At 39.7% G+C, this 22,065-nt stretch overlaps 1 protein-coding gene and 1 long non-coding RNA gene across 3 annotated transcripts in view; one reads left to right on the top strand and one right to left on the bottom strand.

Annotated features, from left to right (window-relative positions):
- dlc (deltaC) overlaps positions 1-22,065 on the bottom strand; it is a 48,398-nt gene that overhangs the window by 3,607 nt on the left and 22,726 nt on the right. For both annotated transcript variants that reach the window (XM_041994898.1, XM_041994899.1), the window contains exons 8-9: positions 5,493-6,231; positions 5,166-5,280 (exon numbers count right to left, since the gene is read on the bottom strand). In XM_041994898.1, coding sequence (XP_041850832.1) covers positions 5,166-5,280; positions 5,493-6,231 — 854 coding nt within the window. The remainder of the gene's footprint in view (positions 1-5,165; positions 5,281-5,492; positions 6,232-22,065) is intronic.
- Positions 3,660-20,404, top strand: LOC121646036. Its single transcript, XR_006011551.1, has 3 exons — positions 3,660-3,739; positions 15,896-15,902; positions 20,393-20,404. It is a non-coding gene; the product is annotated as an uncharacterized LOC121646036 (long non-coding RNA).

Here is a 22,065-nt window from a genome sequence, read left to right as displayed (position 1 = left end):
ATGACACATTTGCATTTTTTAAGTTGTTTGAAAGTACAGAACACAATTTATCGTTTCCAAAGATTTTCCTGGTCATATGTGAAAAATTAAAACCATGCACATCTAGTTTTTGTACATGGACTACATATTGTGTGCATGAAAAGGGAATTTATCAGAAATAACCATGAGAACAGATTTACAGATTGGTTATTTTTCCTCTGCAGTATTCAGTCATTACAATCACTCCAAAAATATGTTCAAACCCTCCTAACCAAAAGTGAAATGTACTATAGCCGTTACTTGTAAATTGCATTGGATTAAAGTGTCTGCTACACTTTACACAAACACACATGCTGCAGATAAACAGCTGATCCCACCAACGTTGAGGAGATACTGTCTGGGATAAAAATGAAAAAGAGTAAAAGAGTTACGTTGGATTGAACCATACTGTTCTGTATTGTACTGTACATAACATCTAATGGAAAAATATCTAAACAGTGTTTTAATGGTTCAGTCTCAGTTTAGCTTCATCACCAACTTTCTGCAATTTCAACTTCACATAGTACCTCCTGAACGTTGGCTTTATTGTCTATTTACTTTAGTTTTTAATGTGGAAGCTTAGAGTTGCCTCTGAATAATAAATCCTTTATTTTGGGGTAAATGAACCAACTTGCTGCAAAGTTCACTTTAGAACGGCTGAAAAAATACTAAAAAATCATAAACCGTGTGCACGATTTTGCAAACAGCAGTGGTATCGGTTAAGTTCCTACAAGAAAATGTACCAGGTTCTATCAGAAATGAATGGAAATGCTCCAAAAAACTATAACTGAAATAACCTTCACAACCTTCACAATCAAGTGGTAACTTCATTATCTGATCAAAAAGTTGCTAATGCAGTGGTTATGAAAGATGGAAGATCTTTTTTTATGTCGTGCTTGCAGGGCATCATCATGCAGACTCACAAATGCAAACTAGTCTGGATTCTCAAGAGCCAAGAGGCAAAATTAAAACACCTCTGGATTCAACAGGATAGACCTACAAGCAATTAGAGCAGCAAGAAGTGTGATACAGCGCTTAACAATGTGCATCTAATACACAGTTGTTACTCCAAGTCAAAACTAAAAATTAAATCATTTTTATCTGGAAGTCTGATCAACAAAGTTAATTAACAATTAAAAATGTACAAAAGAAACCAAAATTCAGTTAGATAAGAATGAAGGAAAGAATTTAATGTGCAGCTGTTGTGATAAATGATGCAAAACAATAAATAAGGCATTTAACAGGCGTACATATATATGTATATATATATATATATATATATATATATACATATATATATATATATACACAGTATCTCACAGAAGTGAGTACACCCTTCACATTTTTGCTAATATTTCATTATATCTTTTCAGAAATAGAAATTAAACTTTTACATTCAGAATATCAAAGTTTCGCAAGATAGTTAATTGATTGCTAAGAAATTAACGCATTAAAAAATGCATTTAACTGCAGTTTGAATTCCAAACAACGCGGAACATTTGTCAGCGCACGGTTTCCGGTATGATTCCAGCAACGAACACGCCAAAGCTTGGGTGCTATACTTAGTGAGTTTTCAGACCCTCTAGTGATTCTATTTAAAAAAAAAAACAACTAGCAACAAATCTAGAGACTTTCTGGTGATACTGGAGACTTTTGGAGCCTGACATGAAAGCACGCAACGTTTACTCTTCTCATCGAGCAGCGGCGCTGTCTCAGGCCCCGCCCCCGTCCGTAAACACTCAACAGACTTGGTCCTTTGCAGCATCAGTCCCAGCTCCAGGGCCATAGATATTCACCTCTGCTCCATGACCAGACTCAAAGCTGCTGCTGGCTGATCCCGCCTGGGCTTACCATCAGATATATAACATTTAAAATGTTAAAATAGACACTTAATCAGAGAACAGCTGGAGCTGCCAGTTAAAGTACTTAAAATGACACGTTAGGTCTGTACAAGTTTTGGCCAGGGATATTTTCAACTTTCAGTTGACATGCAATTAAATCCTTTTTTATCAGACATTACAAGAGCTTGAGTTTACAATATTAATGTCTATGTCTATTATTTGATTTAGTCGTCCACTAAAATACATTTAAATTAAAATATGTTACTACAAATATTGTTATGCAATTAGTGCAACTAATGAAGATTAATTAATTACAAAGCCTCTATTTAATTAGATTTACCTATGTCTGTATATTAAATCTATACATGTACATTATCATCAAATTTTCCCGATAAGTTAAAGGGTACATTATGTTTGTCAGGTGTCATGTTGCAAGTATCAACTACTTCCAGCAGCTTGGATGATTGAAGCAATGTACCGAAACCTAGCAAGATAGTAACCATAGCAACCACAGGTGCACGAGCCCCTCCTCCTCTGCAGTTGAAGGACATCGTCTGCATCTGGATTAAACTCAGTCTGACTCATCCTCACTAAGTGTAGTAAGTCATAATTACATGTTTACTGACAGTATTTTAGTATGTTGGGTTTTTATGCAGATGTTTCCTTGGTGTTTTACAGAGTTGAAGAAGTTGTAAAAAATTAAACAGGATTAGTTTGGTTGAGTTCCAGTAGCTTTTCTCTAAAAATAACTTATAGAGTATCTGTACAGGTTGGTTACTGATCATTCCTCCACAGTTCCTCTTTGAATGGATGTAGAAATGTGTTGAATAAGAGCCTGATGAAGCCTGATGCGCATCTGTCTTGTTCTCTGTGTATTGTGATGCATGGTGCTGAATTTATCTTTCATAATAGCACCCTTTAGGTTATAAAGCCTGATTATTAGTTGAGAATACTAGTCTGACTTTGCTATTCATGAATAAAATATAAAATTTTCTGTTTTACCTGTCAGTCACAGCTAATATCAGCTGGATCCAATTTTAGGCTAAGTTTTGGCAGAATGATTGTGTCTTTTTTTTAATAGTGAAGGGAAATACTTTATAATTGTATATATATATATATATATATATATATATTGATCCATGAGTGTATTTTTACATTGTTATATTTTTAACATTCTGTGGGGGTATATGTTGGCAAAAGGCTATATTGTCCGTTAGCTTAGCTCCCTTCACTTCACCCAGCATCTAGCTTCAGGGTTAGCTTTCTTCACTTTACCCAGCATCTAGCTTCAGGGTTAGCTTTCTTCACTTTACCCAGCATCTAGCTTCAGGGTTAGCTTTCTTCACTTTACCCAGCAGCTAGCTTCAGGGTTAGCTTTCTTCACTTTACCCAGCAGCTAGCTTCAGGGTTAGCTTTCTTCACTTTACCCAGCAGCTAGCTTCAGGGTTAGCTTTCTTCACTTTACCCAGCATCTAGCTTCAGGGTTAGCTTTCTTCACTTTACCCAGCAGCTAGCTTCAGGGTTAGCTTTCTTCACTTTACCAAGCAGCTAGCTTCAGGGTTAGCTTTCTTCACTTTACCAAGCAGTGGTGAAGCAGACACGGGACTCTGCTGGAACTAGCAGAGCTGTGTGGTGTTTATTGCTAAAGCTGGTAGCAAAACATTCACCGCTAAACAGGAAGTTTCTCACAGCAACTTCCTCCACTCCGACGCTCCCCCCTCCCCTGCTCTGTTCTTTTAAGGACTATACTTGCTGTGAACATAAGCATACACATCAACGTTACATTACGTTACGTGGCAAAAACGCTCAATACTGGAGGTCACCACTAGAGGCAGCACACAGCACTTGGACTGTGAAATAGTGAAAAGGTCAATCTACCGGTCACATTGTATTTCTGGGACATCAACCCCCAAAACTCTTCCAATTCGTTGCCAACTATTAAGACATGAGTGTTTACAACTGTTCAAGGGGAGGAAAAATCATACAGGTGCTGGTAGTTGATCTGCAGGTAGTTGATCATGCAGGTCTATTTACCTCGGACCTGTCGTGTTTGTGTTCATGTTCGCATGAGCGTCACTACTATTCAAGTCAATATTGCAACATGCACCTGCAACACGTTATCTCACATCAATGCAAGCGACCTACTGGCAAACAAATGCTAAGAGCGCATGGCAGTCCTACAGCATTGAGCAGTTTAAATTATTAAAAACATCTAAATATTTGTTCAGGTTACATTTTTTTGTTTAGTTTATATTGCAACAAGTTTTTTGTCTTATAAAACCATGAAGCGTTAGAATTAATTTAGGTTAATCCCTTAAAATCCGTCCATTTTTGTCTAAAACAGGTTTTTATGGATTAAAGATTTGTTGTGGACCAGCTATTTTACTGGACCCTTGCTGACATAACAGCAGCGTTGCTGTTGCAGTATCATCTGCTACTGGAGTACAGTGTAAAAGGTAAAGGTAGGGCTGCAAGGTAAACTGCAATTAGGGCTTGTCTGAAATAAGTGTTTACTGAATCTACAGTTATGACTGTCGCCTGGGATGGTGTGCATCATTCACATCCCAAATTCTTAGCTTGCCTGTGGTGTATAAGACGGGTCAGTGAACGTGTGACCCATGAGGCGGATGACTGGTCAGAATTAGATGCATTGTTGATCTGTCATTGTCTCAATAGGGAAAAAAACAAGAATAAGCCTTTGCTCTAGACGAACTGAGGCTCTATAAATGACAGGTGAAGCTGTAATAGAGGCTTTTCCCTCTGATTTTACTTGTAAACCCAAATAAACCTAGCTGGATTCTTTTGCTGCCAGAATCGTCTGCCTTGAGTTCTTTCTTCTTTAAGAAGAGCCAGTTTTTCTTTCCACCACAGAAGTTGTAATGTTAGGGTAAAAAAGTTTTAAAAAGTCAAACACTAATCCCTCATGGAGTTTACACTCACTGTAAAGCTCTTACCTAATAGCTAAGTTAAATCCATTTGGACAAACCCCGTCTATCTGCCACCAATTCACCCACTAAATCAGGGGTCACGGACTCCATACCTCCTGAGCCAATGTCCTCCAGGTTTTAGATGTTTCCCTGCTGCATCACACCAGACTCAAAGAATGAGTTGCTAAAAGGCTGGTGCAGAACTTAAAAACAAGGTTGTGGAGAACCCTTTCTTTCGGGTCAGGTGTGTTGGAGGAGGGAAACATCTAAAACCTGCAGGACACTGACCCAAGAGGTCCAGAGCTGATGATCCTTGCACTAAATAATAACCCCTCATGTAAGGAGCTGGAGCTGCGATCAGTCAAAAGAAACTTCTCACCTCCGTGGCAAACACACACTGCTCCATCTGCTCTGGGATGATGAACACCGGGTGATACAGACTGTCCTTTGCAAAACTGAGAGGAGGGGCGATGATGGATGAGTCACATTTCTTACTGTTAGAGCAAAAGAGAGAAAGAGTTGATTCAGCAGCATCAACAGAGAATGGGACAGAAAGAGTGAAATGTGCTGGACAGATAACAGATGAAAACATGCTGCCACTTGCCTTCACAGAACAAACAGCGTGCAGAGAGAGAATGGAGTAAATGAAAAACAGCATGAAAACACAGACAGACAGCCATCAAACATCACATCAGCATGGCCTTACAGGTCAAACTTCTTCTTTTCCAGGCGCTGCTCCTCATTCATCAGATTACAGTCTGCCATTTTGTTTTTAAACATGGACATGTTGTCGCTACCCTTCTCCACCAGCGCTGCATCCTTATTGGACACTTTAAGGTGACCTCCAGAGATTAGGAAGGCCTCCTTCTCCCTCAAGCTGCCAAGCGGCGCTCCAGGTAAGTTCCCGTTGTTGGGTCCTCCCCCACCGATCACGGCGTTCCGGTTGTTCACCGTCTCCAGATCATTCTTCACGGATGTGGAAATGGCCGTCATCGCCCTGCCCCGGCAGAGCTGACGGAGGATGTGGATGGCGGCGCAGATGAGCAGTGTCAGAGTTACCAAGCCGAGCGCGACAGCTGCAATCAGCGCCGGAGAAACGTCTTCGTTGTCTGGAGGTTTTATAGTTGGCCTGTCAATGAAGTACTCACAGCGAGCGCCCATGTAGTCCGGCGGGCATTGGCACACGGGCCCGGTAAAGTGGGTGTAGCATGTTCCACCATTGCTGCAGGGAAACTGGTCGCAGTGACTGGTGCGCCTGGAGCAGTCCTTGCTGGTGAAGCCCAGGGTGCACGTGCAGGTGAAGTCATTGATGCCGTCCATGCAGGTGCCGGCGTTGTGGCAGGGCTTGCTGGCGCAGTCATCGATGTTGGTCTCGCAGCGGGAGCCGGTGAAACCCGGCTGACAGCGGCATGTGATTCGCTTACCGTGGTCCAAACACTGCGCACCTGCAGAGAGAAGGAGACGGGACTTAGGTCACAACACAACCAGAGGACAGAAAGTTCAATTCAACAGATGGACGTTGTTCGATCCCTGAAGCCAGATGAGGCGACAGCGCTAACCTCCAGGAACCTGTTATTATTTATAATCTGTTAGCGCACCTGACTCAATGTAATGGGTCATATGGGAAAGGTAAAGCAAGGACAGGAAAGGAAAGGAAAGGAAAGGAAAGGAAAGGAAAGGAAAGGAAAGGCACTACCCCAAACAGCTGAGACTTCACTGCCATAATTTGTTGAATCATTGCTTTAAATAGACGAGTTTCTCTGTCTTTGTGACTGCAGAAATGAATCCATCTGTTGGAGAAAGTTCATTTCAGGGCAACACTGAAACTCAATCTGTGGGCTAAACTTTGTAAAAATACTTCCATATTTGGATGTGTGTAGCTGCTGTGTTGCGACACTGCAAAAAGCAGTGCTGCAAACATGAGGCAGTAGCTCTGAGGTCTGTTTTCCTCCCCGTCAGGCTCATTGAGAGGCTGGAATGAAAGACTGCAGATTGAAGATAAGCAGGAAGTGATTTCTACACACTAATGAGGTCCTGAGAGAGAAGCGAGGGCTCGTTTGGAAGCACAGGGACGACTCCAGTCAGCAGGCGGACGATAAACACCAGTTCACTGTAATATCTGGAAATATGGATTTATTTTTGGGATGTCCGTTCTGTCAGTGGAGCCAACTGATCCTGATTATCAGCCTGACCTGGTGGGTCAAACACGCAACATGAAAACTGGCTCCTGACAAAAATTCCTTACAATTCTATGAAAACATCATGTTATATCACACTGTGTGATGATCCAGCAGCTTGTAGAAGCCCCTTTAGCAGCAATAAGTCGTAGTTATGCTTCTCTCTCATGGCTGTGGAGGGATTCTGGTCCACTCATTGCTTCAGTTCAGCTCTTATGAAGGTCGCGTGTGGTGCAGAAATTATACCGTTGTTTTTATACAACACGTTAAAAATAGTAGAAGAAGCTCCTTGTCTGTTGATGAGTCCTGCAGGTATTTGATCACAGCAGCAATAATAGTGAAGGAAAGCAGCATACAGGCTACCCGAATGCAGACAGTAAATCAGCCTGAATATTTGCTGACTCATTTGTACGTTGTCAAACCGGCTGAAACTTCACATGGAAGCTGGATGTAAAATCTCAAAAAGATGTCCAGAGGAGAAAATGAAGCAGATAACTGGGTACGTTTTCAGTTTCTTCAGTTATTCTGTTGTAGATCTGCAGCTGTGTTTGGGACCATTGTCCTGTCGTATGACATGCACAAACCTCAAGCGTGAAAATGTTTACTTATTAGTTTCCTACAGCTTCCTCTTGGTGGTGCCGCGTAATAACGACGCTGATTTCTACCACCCCGTTAACAGCTGCTTTGACTGTTTTCCACTTGTGAATAATCTCTCTCTGTAGCATGATGGACTCTAGATAGTTTGGAAATGACCCTACAACCTTCCCAGACTGATGGGGAGCAATGGCTGCTTCTGTAAGGTCACTGCTGATGTCTTTCCTCCTTGGCATTGTGTTAACACACATTTTTTGAGGAGCTCACACTGATAATAATCAGTGCATTGATCAGCAGGTCCTGGCTGCTACTGAGCCTTTAAATACTTGTGGAAGCAGTGAAGATAGAAGCCGTTTCACACTCTGATTCTGACTTTTTGCTTCATTTTCCATTCAGAAAATTATAAGTGTAAAAGTTAAAGTGTTGTTTCTCATCTGAGGCTGTGTGTTCTTCATTTTAAGACCTGATAAGGACCTGATCATTTTTATTTTTGTCTTGAAATGTGAAACCTTGGCACTGACAGATGGGTCCTTACTTTGTCTCATGATTGGTTATTAAGACTTGTATATTAAAGCTAGGCAAAATTTCCCATGTGATGAAAAGAAAACACCAAAATATTCTTAATAGTGATTTGTGCTATTTTTATTCTATTAACCTGCTGCTAAACGGTTTCCTCGTTCCACCAGTTACTCTCTCTTTGCAATATATATCATCATGCTTCCTGAAAATCAACTTGGAGAAACCTGTTCAAACTCAAACAGCACACTTCCAGATACGACGTTTACGACCTGACAGAGAGCAGAAAACAACAACAATAATAATAATAATAATAACAATAATAATAATAATAATAACAATAATAATAATAATAATAATAACAATAATAATAATAATACAGCTTTAACTTTAATTCAGTAGGATTTCATTCAAATACATTCCAGGTTTTCATCCATGTCCTCCGCAGGGGAAAGCAGGACTTGCTGCTTCTATTTTTCAACCTTTTCCTATTGATTGATTATTGGTGAACATGAGTATTTTGGAAGCTGCAGGTTACTCTACGTGTTTGTCGCGTCCACATGCAACACAGTCTCTGGCCACTAAAACTGAATATTTTGGAAGATTCCTTCTAGGAGGAAGGTTTTCACTGAATAAACTGGAAAAATGCACCACTGTCTCCTCGGTTTAGAGTCAGAAACATTTACCTACCTCCCCCTTTGTTTCTATGGTAACGGAAGACTCACCTTGCTACCAGCCCTAATGTTTGCACATATAGAGTCTCCCCAAAAAAGAGTCCCAGTTTCATCCACACAGCTGATCTCAGGACAGTTTCCTGTCCTTCAGCTTACACGTGAAGCAGCTCAGTCAACACAGCAACATCCTGGTCAAACTAAATTTCTCTCCCCTTTGTTCAGTGAAAAGCTTTTAGTTCTCAACGTTGTCCATCAGCTCACTGTCAGACCGGCTCTGGTCCAGAACCAGAGACACTGGTGTCTCATTCTGTGTCGCCAGATTGTCGTTTCATGTGTTGTATGATGCTTGTTTCCTCTAATAGTTAGTTTACTTACATCTATTTCCTATTTTATTTCCTGGCTTTCAACCTGCTGTCCATTCCCAAGGATTTGTTCGAATATTCAAGGCTCATGTGTGTAGCAGTTTCTCTCATTGTGTGGTTCAAGTATGGACCCAGGCAGACTTTCAATATGGCCACCAGATGTGGTTCAGTCTCACTATAAATCTGTGATGTAAACAGGTTATTAACATAATTATTTTCAGATTATCTCGTTGTAAAAAGTCCCAGACGTCACGGACAGAAACACAGCTGGATTTGTTTGTGGAATTTTGATGATTTCTTGTCCGGAGTTGTTTGTGTCTTCGTGTCCTTGGACTCAGTCACAAGTTCTGTGCCGGACACAGACATCTGGGTAAAGCTACAGACTTCAGATGACAAATCTAAATAATCTCTGCTCCTAAGGAAACACGGAAAGCATGAAGTTTTTAGACCTGATGCCAGGAAGCATGGCAAAAATGAAAAAAAAAAATATCCTCCACATCTGGTTTGTTGTTTTTAGCCATCAGGCATCGAATTTCAAGATTCTGCAAGCTGATTAAAAATAGAAAGAAAAGCTGGGAACGAGGGAATGTATGTTTTGGAAAATATCCAGCCGAGATGAAAAATGATGTAATTTGTTTTAATTAAGGTAAATGTTAAAAGAAAATACTCTTTTCTGGCAATCACATGTGGCTAAACATGAATTTGCGTGTGGCAGCAAGTCAGTTTCAGAGTTAAGGAGTAAAATGTGAAGCGTGTCAGCATCTGCATACAGAAATGAAGCGTGGACCAGGCCGGTCCCGATGCCAGAGCTGGATTCCTGATTGGGACGAGGGGGTGAACGGCAGACTGAGCAGCCTCCACGGTTACTGTCCGGACAGGTTTGTTTACAGCGATGGTAAAAAGACGACTACAGGGTATGCATTACCAGATGGGACATGTTAAAGAGCTCCTACGTGATAATCCGGGACTTTATCTGACACGAGTTTACACCTCACACACATACCTGCTGCACTATCTTCACAGAGACTTCAGAACACACAATATAGTAGACTCCCAGTAACGCCTGTTCTCAAGAAACTGGGAAACTGTTCCTTGAAACATCAACACCACATGGAGAAACTGCCCCCCTCCTCAGCCCTTCCTGCCAACAAGGCAACACATGAACGAAAAAAAAACAGCGAATGACATGCTGATTTATTTCCAGGAAGTTTCAGGACGTGGATCAGACGTGACGGCTGACCACGGCTGATCACACGCGACCCGCTCACAGTGGGGTCTGACGCTTCACATCCATGGATTCTGCAGAACTTTTGGGGATCATGTCCAAACAAGCACATTGTGAAGGTTTGAGTTCTGAATGCAACTGGTGCGCTAAGTTTTTTATTTAGAAATCTGCTAGAAATTCTGCGTTTTGATGACAATCTACTTAGAAGTTGTTGAGAACTGCATGTACATGAGCTCCTGCTGCAAACATCCAGATGGATCCGCATCTGCAGCAACACAAATCCTGTTATCAAACAGCAAGATTTTTAAAATTCTGCCCAACATTTATTTCATGATTAATCAGTCTGATGACCAGTCCACAGCAAACTGTGTTGATGGCTTGAATATTGTGGAACTGGTTTATTCAGCTGTTTGTATCCTGAGCCCAAACATCCACATTTATTCTTAGAGACTGTGTTTAGACAACAGAAACACATCTATCAATTAATGCAGGAACATAGTGAATAATTTTAAAAAGCTGGAATTGAGGAAAAAAGAGTTTATAGTGTTCACACGTTGGTTGTGTTGATGCTGTTTGTGCTTTACAAAGCATGAGGATCTGTTTTAAGAAGGTTTGTCCAGAGCAGTTTTCTCAACTTTTCAGCCACATTTCTTAGCTTTTTACTCATTTTTGGCATCTCTGTTATGGAATTGGTTATCATCGGCCCCTTCCAGTTCAAGTTAACTTATAACTAGTTAACATCGGTCTGCAAGAAGCATCATCGCTAAAGCGTTCCATCTCTCTGGGCTGACAGCGACAGGCCGATAAGCTTTTCATGGAGACGTGGTTCATCTTCTAAACTGTTTTATAGGTAGAAAAATTCCTAATGATTATTATGAGATGGATCACAGCCTGAAATGCAATATCTAAATATTTTCTATACTCAGTGGTTTGCACCGGACACGAACTACCACCAGAAAAGTACTGAGTCATGACTGCAAAAAGCCTGCAGGTTATAAAAGTATGCAGCATGACAGACCAGAGCCCTTCTAATGTTACACAGGTAAATATAACTGATCTTTGCTTTAATGAGGCGGAAGTAAAAAGAAAATTACTGCTGAACTTTGTTTCTTTAAGACTCCCAAAAACGTGTTGCTTAATGTAAAAACACAAAGTTTGTTTATTTTAACTTATTTAGGTAAAATGTGTTTTTTATAAGGTGATTATTTTCAGGTTGGCAGTTGCAGCCACAGACTGGAATAAAAGCCAGATTTTGACCAGATCTCTGGATACCAGCTCGTCTCAGTGGACACGCATTCTGTGGACACCTGAGTCTGGACTGAATTTAATTTTCATCCAACTTGAATTGGATAAAAAAAAATTGATAATGGCAACGAAGGTCACATCGAAAAGAAACTAACCAAATGGGTGACTGTCAGCTCGGTTTATAAGGTCCCTAACATGGTTCTGGAAGATTTTCCAACCAGCTGATTCAATGGTGACAGGTGAGGGTGTCACGATAGGGTATAAAAGCAGCATTTACCAAAGGATGGGTCATGTCTCATCACTTTGGTCCAAACTCCATCAGAGGACCATCAATAAGTTAAAAAAAAATATTTCTTAATGGCAGATTGTAAAAGAGTTTGGTCTTTCAGCATGTAGACCAGAATATTGGGGAAACTTTCAGAGGGGAAAGGACAAGGATGGTCAGGACCTTCCAGTCCTCGCACAGCGCTGAAGGAGAATCCATTATGACGCCGTTTAAATACAGAGAAATGGACTCAGGAGGACCTAAAGAACCATTTTCACTCACCAAAGTCCACTACTAGATCCAGATCCAGAACCTGAAACTGGACTACACAAGGAGGAAAACGTACATCACTTATACGTCCAAAGATGATAAAGATCATCCAGACTGTTATCAGAGAACAGTGTGATGGTGTGCAGGACATCAGTGTCCACGGAGAGCTTCATCTGTGTGGAGGTACCACTGATGCAGAGATGTTGGAGGTTTGGACAGACATATGCTCCCATCAGCGGGACGTCTTTTCCCGGGAGGACGACGTCAGACCTCATTCTGAACAACTGATTCAGCAGGAATAGACAGAGATTCCTCTGGAAAACTCAGCATCCTTAGTTCCCAACTATTAATAGTCTCAGTAAATGAACACTGAGAATACTGCAGTGAAGCAGCAGTAAGACGTCTCAACTGATAACATGTTGAGTGAAAAATGTTAGATCCCAGGGGTGGGCTGATTCACCATTGGATCGATTTTAATCAATGCAAAGTGTTGTAGGAACATAAAAGTTGGACACTTTAGGGGGACGGACTGGTCTGGCAGACAGTAAACAACAGAGATACCAGAAGGCGGCAGCTAGCCTTCCAGCCACAGTCACTGAGCGTGAGATTTACTCATCAGTTTGACGCAAGCAGCAACCAAAACAGAGCAAATGTCCATAGACGCCCAACTTCACAGCAGAAATATGTTTAAAGTTAAAATGTTTAAAGCCTGGTACAAAAAAACATTTTAGGATTAATAGGTCAAGTTTACCTTCATGACAACTGTGAGGGGGTAAATTTTTTTCTAAATCATCCATTTGGATGTTATTTAATCTGTAAATTCTGCATAATTAGGGGCGTGTCCTTTTGATTGAAAGGTATCCAATATCTGCGGCAAGAACAGAGAGTACAACCGCGTTTTTTAGCCGGCTAACAGCGCGCCCTTAGCTTTAGTGGGCGATGAGGACACGCATGACACTACCAAGATGGTGACAGTGGGAACCGCCCAATGAGCTTCAATTCAGCTCTTCAGAAACCTACAGGTGACGTCACGATGGCGCTGTCCATCTATTATATACAGTCTATGGTTTAAAGGCTAGCATTTAGAAACAGTTTTTTTTTTTTTTTTAAGTTTTTATGGAAATGAGAACGGACAAGGTCGGGACAAGACCTACTCCATATGGAAGTTGTTTAAAGCCTAAATAAAATATAATAATTCTAAAACATTCAGCAGGACCTCCTGTGTTCCCACTCCAGGTAAGAGGAGGAGAGGAAGCTGCTGGTTTGATGGTTTAACATACGTTGTCAGAATACCCCGCTATAGTCTCGTCTGTCGGTCTAGACTACTTTATCCATGCAGCATAGCTATGCATTCTGTTTTGATAGATCGGCTACAATAACATTTAAAATTTTATTTAGCAATAGTCATTTCAAAGTTAATCATTACATGTTCAATCTCACACAGTTTAGGAGACGGCAATGGAAGCTAATAAGTCCATGGTACAACACCTGTTTAAACAACATTAACGCTCACTGGCAAAAAGATTAACACAAAGAAGAATGTAAGTACAGTTTCATCTGAGTTTTAGGTGCATTTCCCTTCCAGTTTAGTCAAAGAGATGTACTCAAGCAATGTGCAGTTAATATGCAATACAATACACTAAATTTGTGGCTTGTGGAACTTGTGGCTTCACAGTCAACTGTATGCCGACGCAATATATATATATATATGTATATATATATATATATGCATATATATATATACAAATATATATATGTCACAGGCTTGGATCATACCATTAGGCATGGACAGGCCAGAAAAGGGGGCAGATGCTCAGAAGACACTGTAGTGGTACAGACCAGCAACAGGGACGGGCTGGATTTCAATGCAAGGATGTCAGGAAAAAGTGAAGAATTAACCTAAAATCTAAAAATAAGCATCTGAAGCACTGAAATGGTCCCTGAGACTGAAAAGCTGAATGCAGAATTTATTCAATGAAAACATCCGTCACTAAAATTGTTTTAATGTTCAAACTTTACTTTTCAGATTTATTTGTTGTGGTCCAGTTGTGCATTTAAAGATTTGACTAAAATGTTAAATAATAAAAAAAGCAAAACACTGAATAAAATTTTCTTACCAACACAAACCTTTTATAATTGCTAAATTATATTTGAACATAAGTTCAGAGTGATTCCACATTAATTATTTGGTTAATCACTGTGGTGAATGAAGCAAATCAAGGGTTAAAGCAAAAAATTATCTGAACCTTTTTTTTTAATTGTTTGGGGGGTGCCCATTACGCATACAATACAAAGATAAATAAATGGGCCTTTTATGTGTTTTATAGTTAAAATAAAGGTTTCACATATCAGATATTGTGTTTCAATGAATCAGCCAGCTCTGTAGAATACTGGTACTGGTACACACTTCATTAACCCCTTAAAAATCCACGAATATCAAATATTATAGAATTTAAATGTCACCATTTAACAAACATGTTTTAATGTACTTGGTTTTGTAACATGTGCTGGATTTATTTATGGTTTGACATAAATAAAGTGAAGATAAGTTTGTTTGGTTACTTGAATTAACGGATATTGAATAGATTTAACGGTATGAAATAGCCACAGAGTCTGGAAAAATAACCCTGAATGGGGAAAAATATGCATTGAAAAGCCTCATAACCGTTTCATAATTGAACCCTGAACAGTGATTGAATTGAATTGTGAGGAACCTAAGATGGCACACCCCTATTAGATCCACAAACATCCTCAGTTTTCAAACCAATAAAAATCTCATTAACAGGAAGCTTCCTGACTTTTCTGTTATTGTCTGAATATAAAACAGTTGACCGAATGAAGAAAATGCTTTTGCTGCATTTTGGAAAACTTCCTAACTTTTCTGGAAGTTTAGTTTGAAACACAGCTTCTCATTTTTTATTTAATCCAGTCGCTACAGCTCACTGAAGGCAGAGCCGCTTATTTCTGATAAAACACAAAACACAACACACAACTACTTGTTTCTTGCCTCCACCTGGAACTTGGTTTTAGTCTTCATTTACCCCAGAAACAACAAAAGATCACAGATCTGATTAAACTGCAGCAGTAAGAATTTCTTTTACCATGAAACACTGTTGATGTGAAACAAAGTAATGATGGCACCTGTCTGTTCCCAAGAAACAGATCTTTTTTTAACTCATTTGAAGATGCACAGTCAACTCAGAGCAACACCTAACAGCTGCTATCATGGAGCGCTACACAGAAAACAACACATACCACACACATGCCACAGAAGCAAGTGAAGACAAGCATGTAAGAACAAATGATGGTGTGCTGACTGAACTGGTGCTATCTCCACAACCTGCAGCAGGTGAAGCCTGTCAGTGAGAGTTAAGATCTGTGATCAGATTAAAGGTGTGCAGGTTGTGAAAATTCTTTCTGTGGTTCTTTCCTTTTGGTTTACAGTTGTAGGGTGTCTCGTTATATTTATCTCCTCGTTTGGGCCAGAGCCAAAAAGGGAAGAACGGGATTTGATGCAAACTCTCCGGACTGGGTAAACATCAGTAGCGGTGAAATTCCTGCTCACCACAGGAAATGAACCGTGCTTTTGATAAAGGACCATGAGATATGAAGTGTCTGCTTGATCAAATCAAAGTTAGGGATTGCTGATGAAACTACACCGACAACAATCAAAGTTGTCAATTCCAGAGACAGTGGACCACACACCTGCTTCATCCAGATATCGTTTTCACCCAGTCGTGTCTTCAGCTTTGACTGGACTCTGATTCAGCTGAACAGCAAGGCCACCAGTCCAAGTTCAGCAGGTCTCATAACACCTGAAGACCTTCAGTTTAACAGCGTGTGCATCACATGCAGAGATCAGAAAATCTTAATGACGACTTCATGTTAAAACACCATGTCAGGGTCACATCTGTTTGTTTATGTTGCTTTTTTTTATTTTTTTAATGAGACATTATGAAGCTATAATCTGTTACTCAGATAAATGTCCACCTCTGTCTTCCTCTCAGACTCACTCATAGTGACACATTTCTGGTTCTGGTCTTGTTCTAGAGTCTTAGAACCTTCTCGGTTTCTGGCAAACTGGCCCGTGTTCACACCAGTTTAACCAGAACCAAAGTAGAAGGACTTTACTATGCGGAAGAAAACAAGAACAGCTTGGAAATTTAATGGTTAAGTTGTCAGGTTCCCTTATAACCTACAGTTTCCCAAAATAAACTATATATTCAGACAACTGAGCAGATTTTCTGAAATGTTAGGATATCAACACAAGCTTACATAAGTCAAGTGTGTTGTTATCCCCTTTTTCTTGTGGTTGTTGTCCTTTTTTCCCAAGCTTCAGATTCAACATTATTGAGCATGTTTGTGTAGATTCTCAGTCATGTTTGTAAATGAGAATTGGTTCTCAAACATTTTACCTGGAAAAGTAAAGGTTGAAAAAAATCCAGGTCATGGTAAGAGATTAAATAAAAGCAACTAAACTTCTGGTCCTTGGTGTTCATTCTTTTTATGCCTTCTAGAAATGAATAGGCCTTTTGGATGAGAGAACAAAGAAACTGAGGTCTAGTTTCTTTTAGGATTGCTAAACTTTCACCAACCTAAATCCGCTACTGCCTGCCTGAACAGCTCTGCTTGGCCGCCTTATCTGTTTCCTCCATTTCTATTTAAATAATGACAAGTATCCAGTGTAAACATGACTGGGGTGACTCTCAGACAGACAAAAGGCAAGTAAATTTAGCACTTGATGTACTCACAGAACAAGCAGCCCTCCCTCAAAACGTAAGCAAGTTTAAACAGAAGAACTACGGTAAGTAGGTGCATAAAATGAGGCAGGAAATGGTTTTCCTGTGTAAATATGCAGCTAAATAAAAGGAAGATGGTCTGAGTAAATAACATCAATCCATCCATCCTGTTTCTCTGTTTCCCACTTATTCTAATGCTGGCTGGCAGGGTACATTGGATTTAATGATGTGGAATGTTAGGGAACTACTACAAAACATGATGCGATAAATGGTCCCAGAAATCTAACCTCAGAAACCTAACATAAAGAAGCTCACATCAAGATGCTAAGATAGGAAATCTAACATCCGAAAGCTAAATTCAGAAAAGCGAACATCAAAGATGCTAGCATGAAGAACCTAACATCAGAAACCCAATATCCAGGTGCTAACATAGGTAACCTAACACAACGAAGCTAACATCAAGATGCTAATAGATGGATCCTAACATCACGAAGCTAACATCAAGATGCTAACATAAGGAACCTCACACCACAAAGCTAACAGGTACCTAACATAAGGAAGCTAACATCGGGTACCTAACATAAGGTTAGGTTAACATCTGGAAGCTAACATCGGGTACCTAACATAAGGTTAGGTTAACATCTGGAAGCTAACATCGGGTACCTATCATAAGGTTAGGTTAACATCTGGAAGCTAACATCGGGTACCTAACATAAGGTTAGGTTAACATCTGGAAGCTAACATCGGGTACCTATCATAAGGTTAGGTTAACATCTGGAAGCTAACATCGGGTACCTAACATAAGGTTAGGTTAACATCTGGAAGCTAACATCGGGTACCTAACATAAGGAAGATAACATCTGGAAGCTAACATCGGGTACCTAACATTAGGTTAGGTTAACATCTGGAAGCTAACATCGGGTACCTAACATAAGGTTAGGTTAACATCTGGAAGCTAACATCGGGTACCTAACATAAGCTTAGGTTAACATCTGGAAGCTAACATCGGGTACCTAACATAAGGTTAGGTTAACATCTGGAAGCTAACATCGGGTACCTATCATAAGGTTAGGTTAACATCTGGAAGCTAACATCGGGTACCTAACATAAGGTTAGGTTAACATCTGGAAGCTAACATCGGGTACCTAACATAAGGAAGATAACATCTGGAAGCTAACATCGGGTACCTAACATTAGGTTAGGTTAACATCTGGAAGCTAACATCGGGTACCTAACATAAGGTTAGGTTAACATCTGGAAGCTAACATCGGGTACCTAACATAAGCTTAGGTTAACATCTGGAAGCTAACATCGGGTACCTAACATAAGGAAGATAACATCTGGAAGCTAACATCGGGTACCTAACATAAGGAAGATAACATCTGGAAGCTAAGGTCAGATACCTAACATATGCAAAATAACATCAGGTAGTCTGCTGAACATCAGTAGCCTAACATCATGAACCTAACATCAAGTAGCCCACCTATCACCAGGAACACATCTGAAATGAAGACAGTATTAAATAGTAGTATTAAATACTAAGAGGTAATCGTACACTATAACCCTGAAAATGTGTTTGAAACTAATCATATCCTTCTAAACCTGAAAATAAAGTCTGACTTAAGATGGTGCACTTGCCCTTCTTAGACCTACATTCCACGATAGATTCTATCAGAATCAATATCTTATCTTTACTGCTTTATTTATTTCATTCCATTCCCCAAAAAAGTTTGAGGAGTGGGACAGGTTACTGTCAAGATAAATATGGAACAGTGAAAGAGCCAGGGTAAAATGGAAAGCTTTACAGTTGAGGAAAGAACAGGGAGGACAGGGTTTTCCATACCTGCAGGGATCCTACTTTGCAGCTTAACTGAGGCCACTGGTGTGTGTATGTTCTCCAGACTATAACGCAGGAGGGAAGGACATTGAAAAATTGCCATCAAGGGGGTTATCAATTTCAGCTTTGTTAGCAAATCTGGGATTACAGAAAAACCTGAACATCTCAAAAGAACCCATAACTAGAATGAAACCACAAGAATTTGTCGATAAGAAACATCAACTAAGATCCTTTGATGGTATGCATATGATTCAGAATTTATCCCAAATGAGCATGACACGAGGTTTAAAGACTGGATCTCAAATGGTTATAACAGTTGTAATTCATTTGCTGATGAAGGATCATTCTCAAGTTTTCAAACTTTAAAACAGAAATTTTATACACTAAATTATATACTCAACCCCCTGCAGCAAATTTAACAGTTGTAGAAAATTATTTAGCTTCCTTAGATTTACAATCATTTGGGACGGAGCAGAACAGGTTGATAACCCAAGATATTACAGAAAAAGAAATAAGCAAAGCCATATCCAAGCGGAAAACTAATAAAATGCCAGGATCTAACGGTTTCCCATCAGAATGGTATAAAAGTTAAAGATATTTTCATGCCAATGCTGAAGGAATGTTTTAACCATGTTCTCAGAGGTGGAGAAACACCACAATCTTGAAGACAAGCCATAATTTCAATAATTCCCAAACCTGGTAAGGATAGGGCTGCCTATAGTTCCTATAGACATATATCGGTTTTAAATATAGACCACAGAATATTTGCACTGATTTTAGTACAACGGTTTGAAAGCATAGTTCCAGATTTGGTAGATAGGGACCGAACGGGTTTTGTGAAGAACAGACAAACTCAGGGTAATGTAAGGCTAACGTTACACCTTATTGATCATATATTAAAATGAACACAGAATCTGTAGTTATTAGTCTGGATGGTGAAAAGGCCTTTGATTCCGTCTGATGGGAATATTTATATCTGACACTCGAGTGTTTTGGATTTGACGATCGGGTGGTCAGATATGCAGACAATGTCTTTATGACTCTCACAAACCCAATTAAAAGCCTGCTGAAGTTGATAGCTATGCTTAAACAATTTGCGTTATACTCCAGCTACAAATTCAATTTACATAAAACTCAAATTCTTACATTTAATTATGAACCAGATAACGACATTTCCAGAAGTAGTACGTTTAAGTGGAATACACAGATAGATAATAAACAGTATTCTTAGAAGTACAAATACTCTAGGACATGGGTACCATTTACAGTTGCAATAATTGCATCCAGGTCAGACCTGGATTGTTGGTCTTTACTGCCTATGAGTGTGAGTATGTATGACCAAATTGGAATTATTAAGATGAATATATTACCTAGACTGGTCTTCGTGTTTCAGTCCCGTTTTAAAACCCTCCAAACAATTCAATGTATGAACAGAATTATCTCCACTTTTATCTGGTTAAAAAAGGCTTTCTAGAGATAAGGGTGGGATGTCTTTGCCCTGTCCAGAAGATTACTGCAGGGCAGCCCAGATGCACTCAGTATATAATGGGTGGAAAATATCACCTTAAAAAATATTTTAATAAATTATTCCACCACACCAGCTGTTCCAGACAGCAGATTTAAAGAATGGGTACGTACAGGTATCACCTCTACTGTGTGGTGTCTTCAGATGACGGGTTAGAGACATTCCAGCAACTTTCAGAAGGCTTCAACCTGGAGAAGCCAGACTTTTTAGATACCTCCAAATGAGACATCACTTCAAAAAAAAATATCAAACCAACTGAAGAAAAAGGAAAGGAACTGATTAAACCATTGCAAAGGCAAAACTACCAGATGACTCACCGACAAGATCTGATCATTCTTACAGTTAGAAAAGGGACTTTCAACATTATACATTAAACCCAGATGGAAAAGGAAGTCAATGTAAGACCAACTGAGGATGACTGGTTAAATATATGTAGGACACATCACTCCACCTCCAGCTCAGGTCAGTGGACAGAATTGATTTGGAAAAATTACAACTACAACATAAAAAGTCGGACTATGGGCTGCTGGAGATTGGGATTCATCAGCTGGTCATTTCCATGTTTTTGGGAGTGCCCCAACATATCTCCCTGGATGGAAATAGTAAAGATCGGATTAATAACTAGTCTGGATTCTCATGTCAATTTTAGTGTCATTTATTTGGAAAATGTTTCAAGTTTGCAAATATTGCTCTCAGAAAACAAGAAAGCAATAAGGAGAAAATGGCTGAATAAAGAGCATCCGTCAGTCTCTGACTGGATCAAAATAATTAAAGAAAGCCACTTAATGGAACGAATTACATTTTTTCTTGAGACAGGCTAACATAAATGTGCAAACTATTGAGAAAAATATTTAAACTGTCTCAATAAGTTTTTTTTTTTAAATGAATAAAAGAATAAAAGTTAAAAACAAAACATGAATTGGTCTAGGGGCTGAGAATGTCATCAGATACTTATAGGTCAGGGATTACTTTCCACCTAATATCAAACAGAATTTTTAAAACTTTGATTACTTAGAAAATTAAAGAAGAAAATTTAGAAGCTAAAAAGATGAAGATAACATCAGGCAACCTACCAAACATCGATAGCCCAACGTCAGGACTCAACATCAGGAAGCTAACCTCAGGAACTTAACATCAGGATGCTAGCACCAGAAAGCTAAGATTAGAAACCTAACATCAGGTACCTAACACCAGGAAGCTAACCTTAGGATCCTAACATCTGGAAGCTAACATCAGGGACCCATGTTCAGTAAGCTAACATCGGGTACCTAACATTTGGAAGCTCATATTAGGAAACTAACATCAGGAAGCTATGATTAGGAAGCTAACACTAGGAAGCTAAAATTAGGAACCTTAGAAGATACAATTAGGAATAAAGACAGTTTTAAAACAAATGCAGATTTGGACTCTAAATAAAAGCTACTGAAATGCAGCAGAGAACAGGTGGGTCTTTAACCTGGATTTAAAGACCCACTCCAGTCCTTATTTGGAATTATTTCAAATATTCTCAGTGGTCTTTAAATTATGATTATTAAGTTTTTGGCAAAAATCACAAAACCTGTGCCTTTTTCCAGGACTCTGCTTCTGCAGAGGACCAGTAGCTCATTAGAAATTCGCCTCCGAGTTGTGGGCGGAGTCAGAGCTGCTCAGTGCCCTCCCCCATTGGCACCGAACACCCACCCCACCCCTGTTGCTATGCGCTGGCTCTGTATGCTAGCATACCAGAGCTATGCTGACCCACGTCTTCCTTGAAGTGCTGACTGCAAACCAACGTGTGGTTTGTTATATTGTGACGACTGAGAAACCTAATCCATAGCCTTCTCACAGCAAAGTTCTTCAGTAAATAATGA

The sequence above is a fragment of the Melanotaenia boesemani genome, chromosome 9 (assembly GCF_017639745.1).
Source record: "Melanotaenia boesemani isolate fMelBoe1 chromosome 9, fMelBoe1.pri, whole genome shotgun sequence".
Lineage (NCBI taxonomy): Eukaryota > Metazoa > Chordata > Actinopteri > Atheriniformes > Melanotaeniidae > Melanotaenia > Melanotaenia boesemani.
The sequence above is the reverse complement of the archived record's forward strand: the minus strand, read 5'-3'. Positions and strand labels throughout refer to the sequence as shown.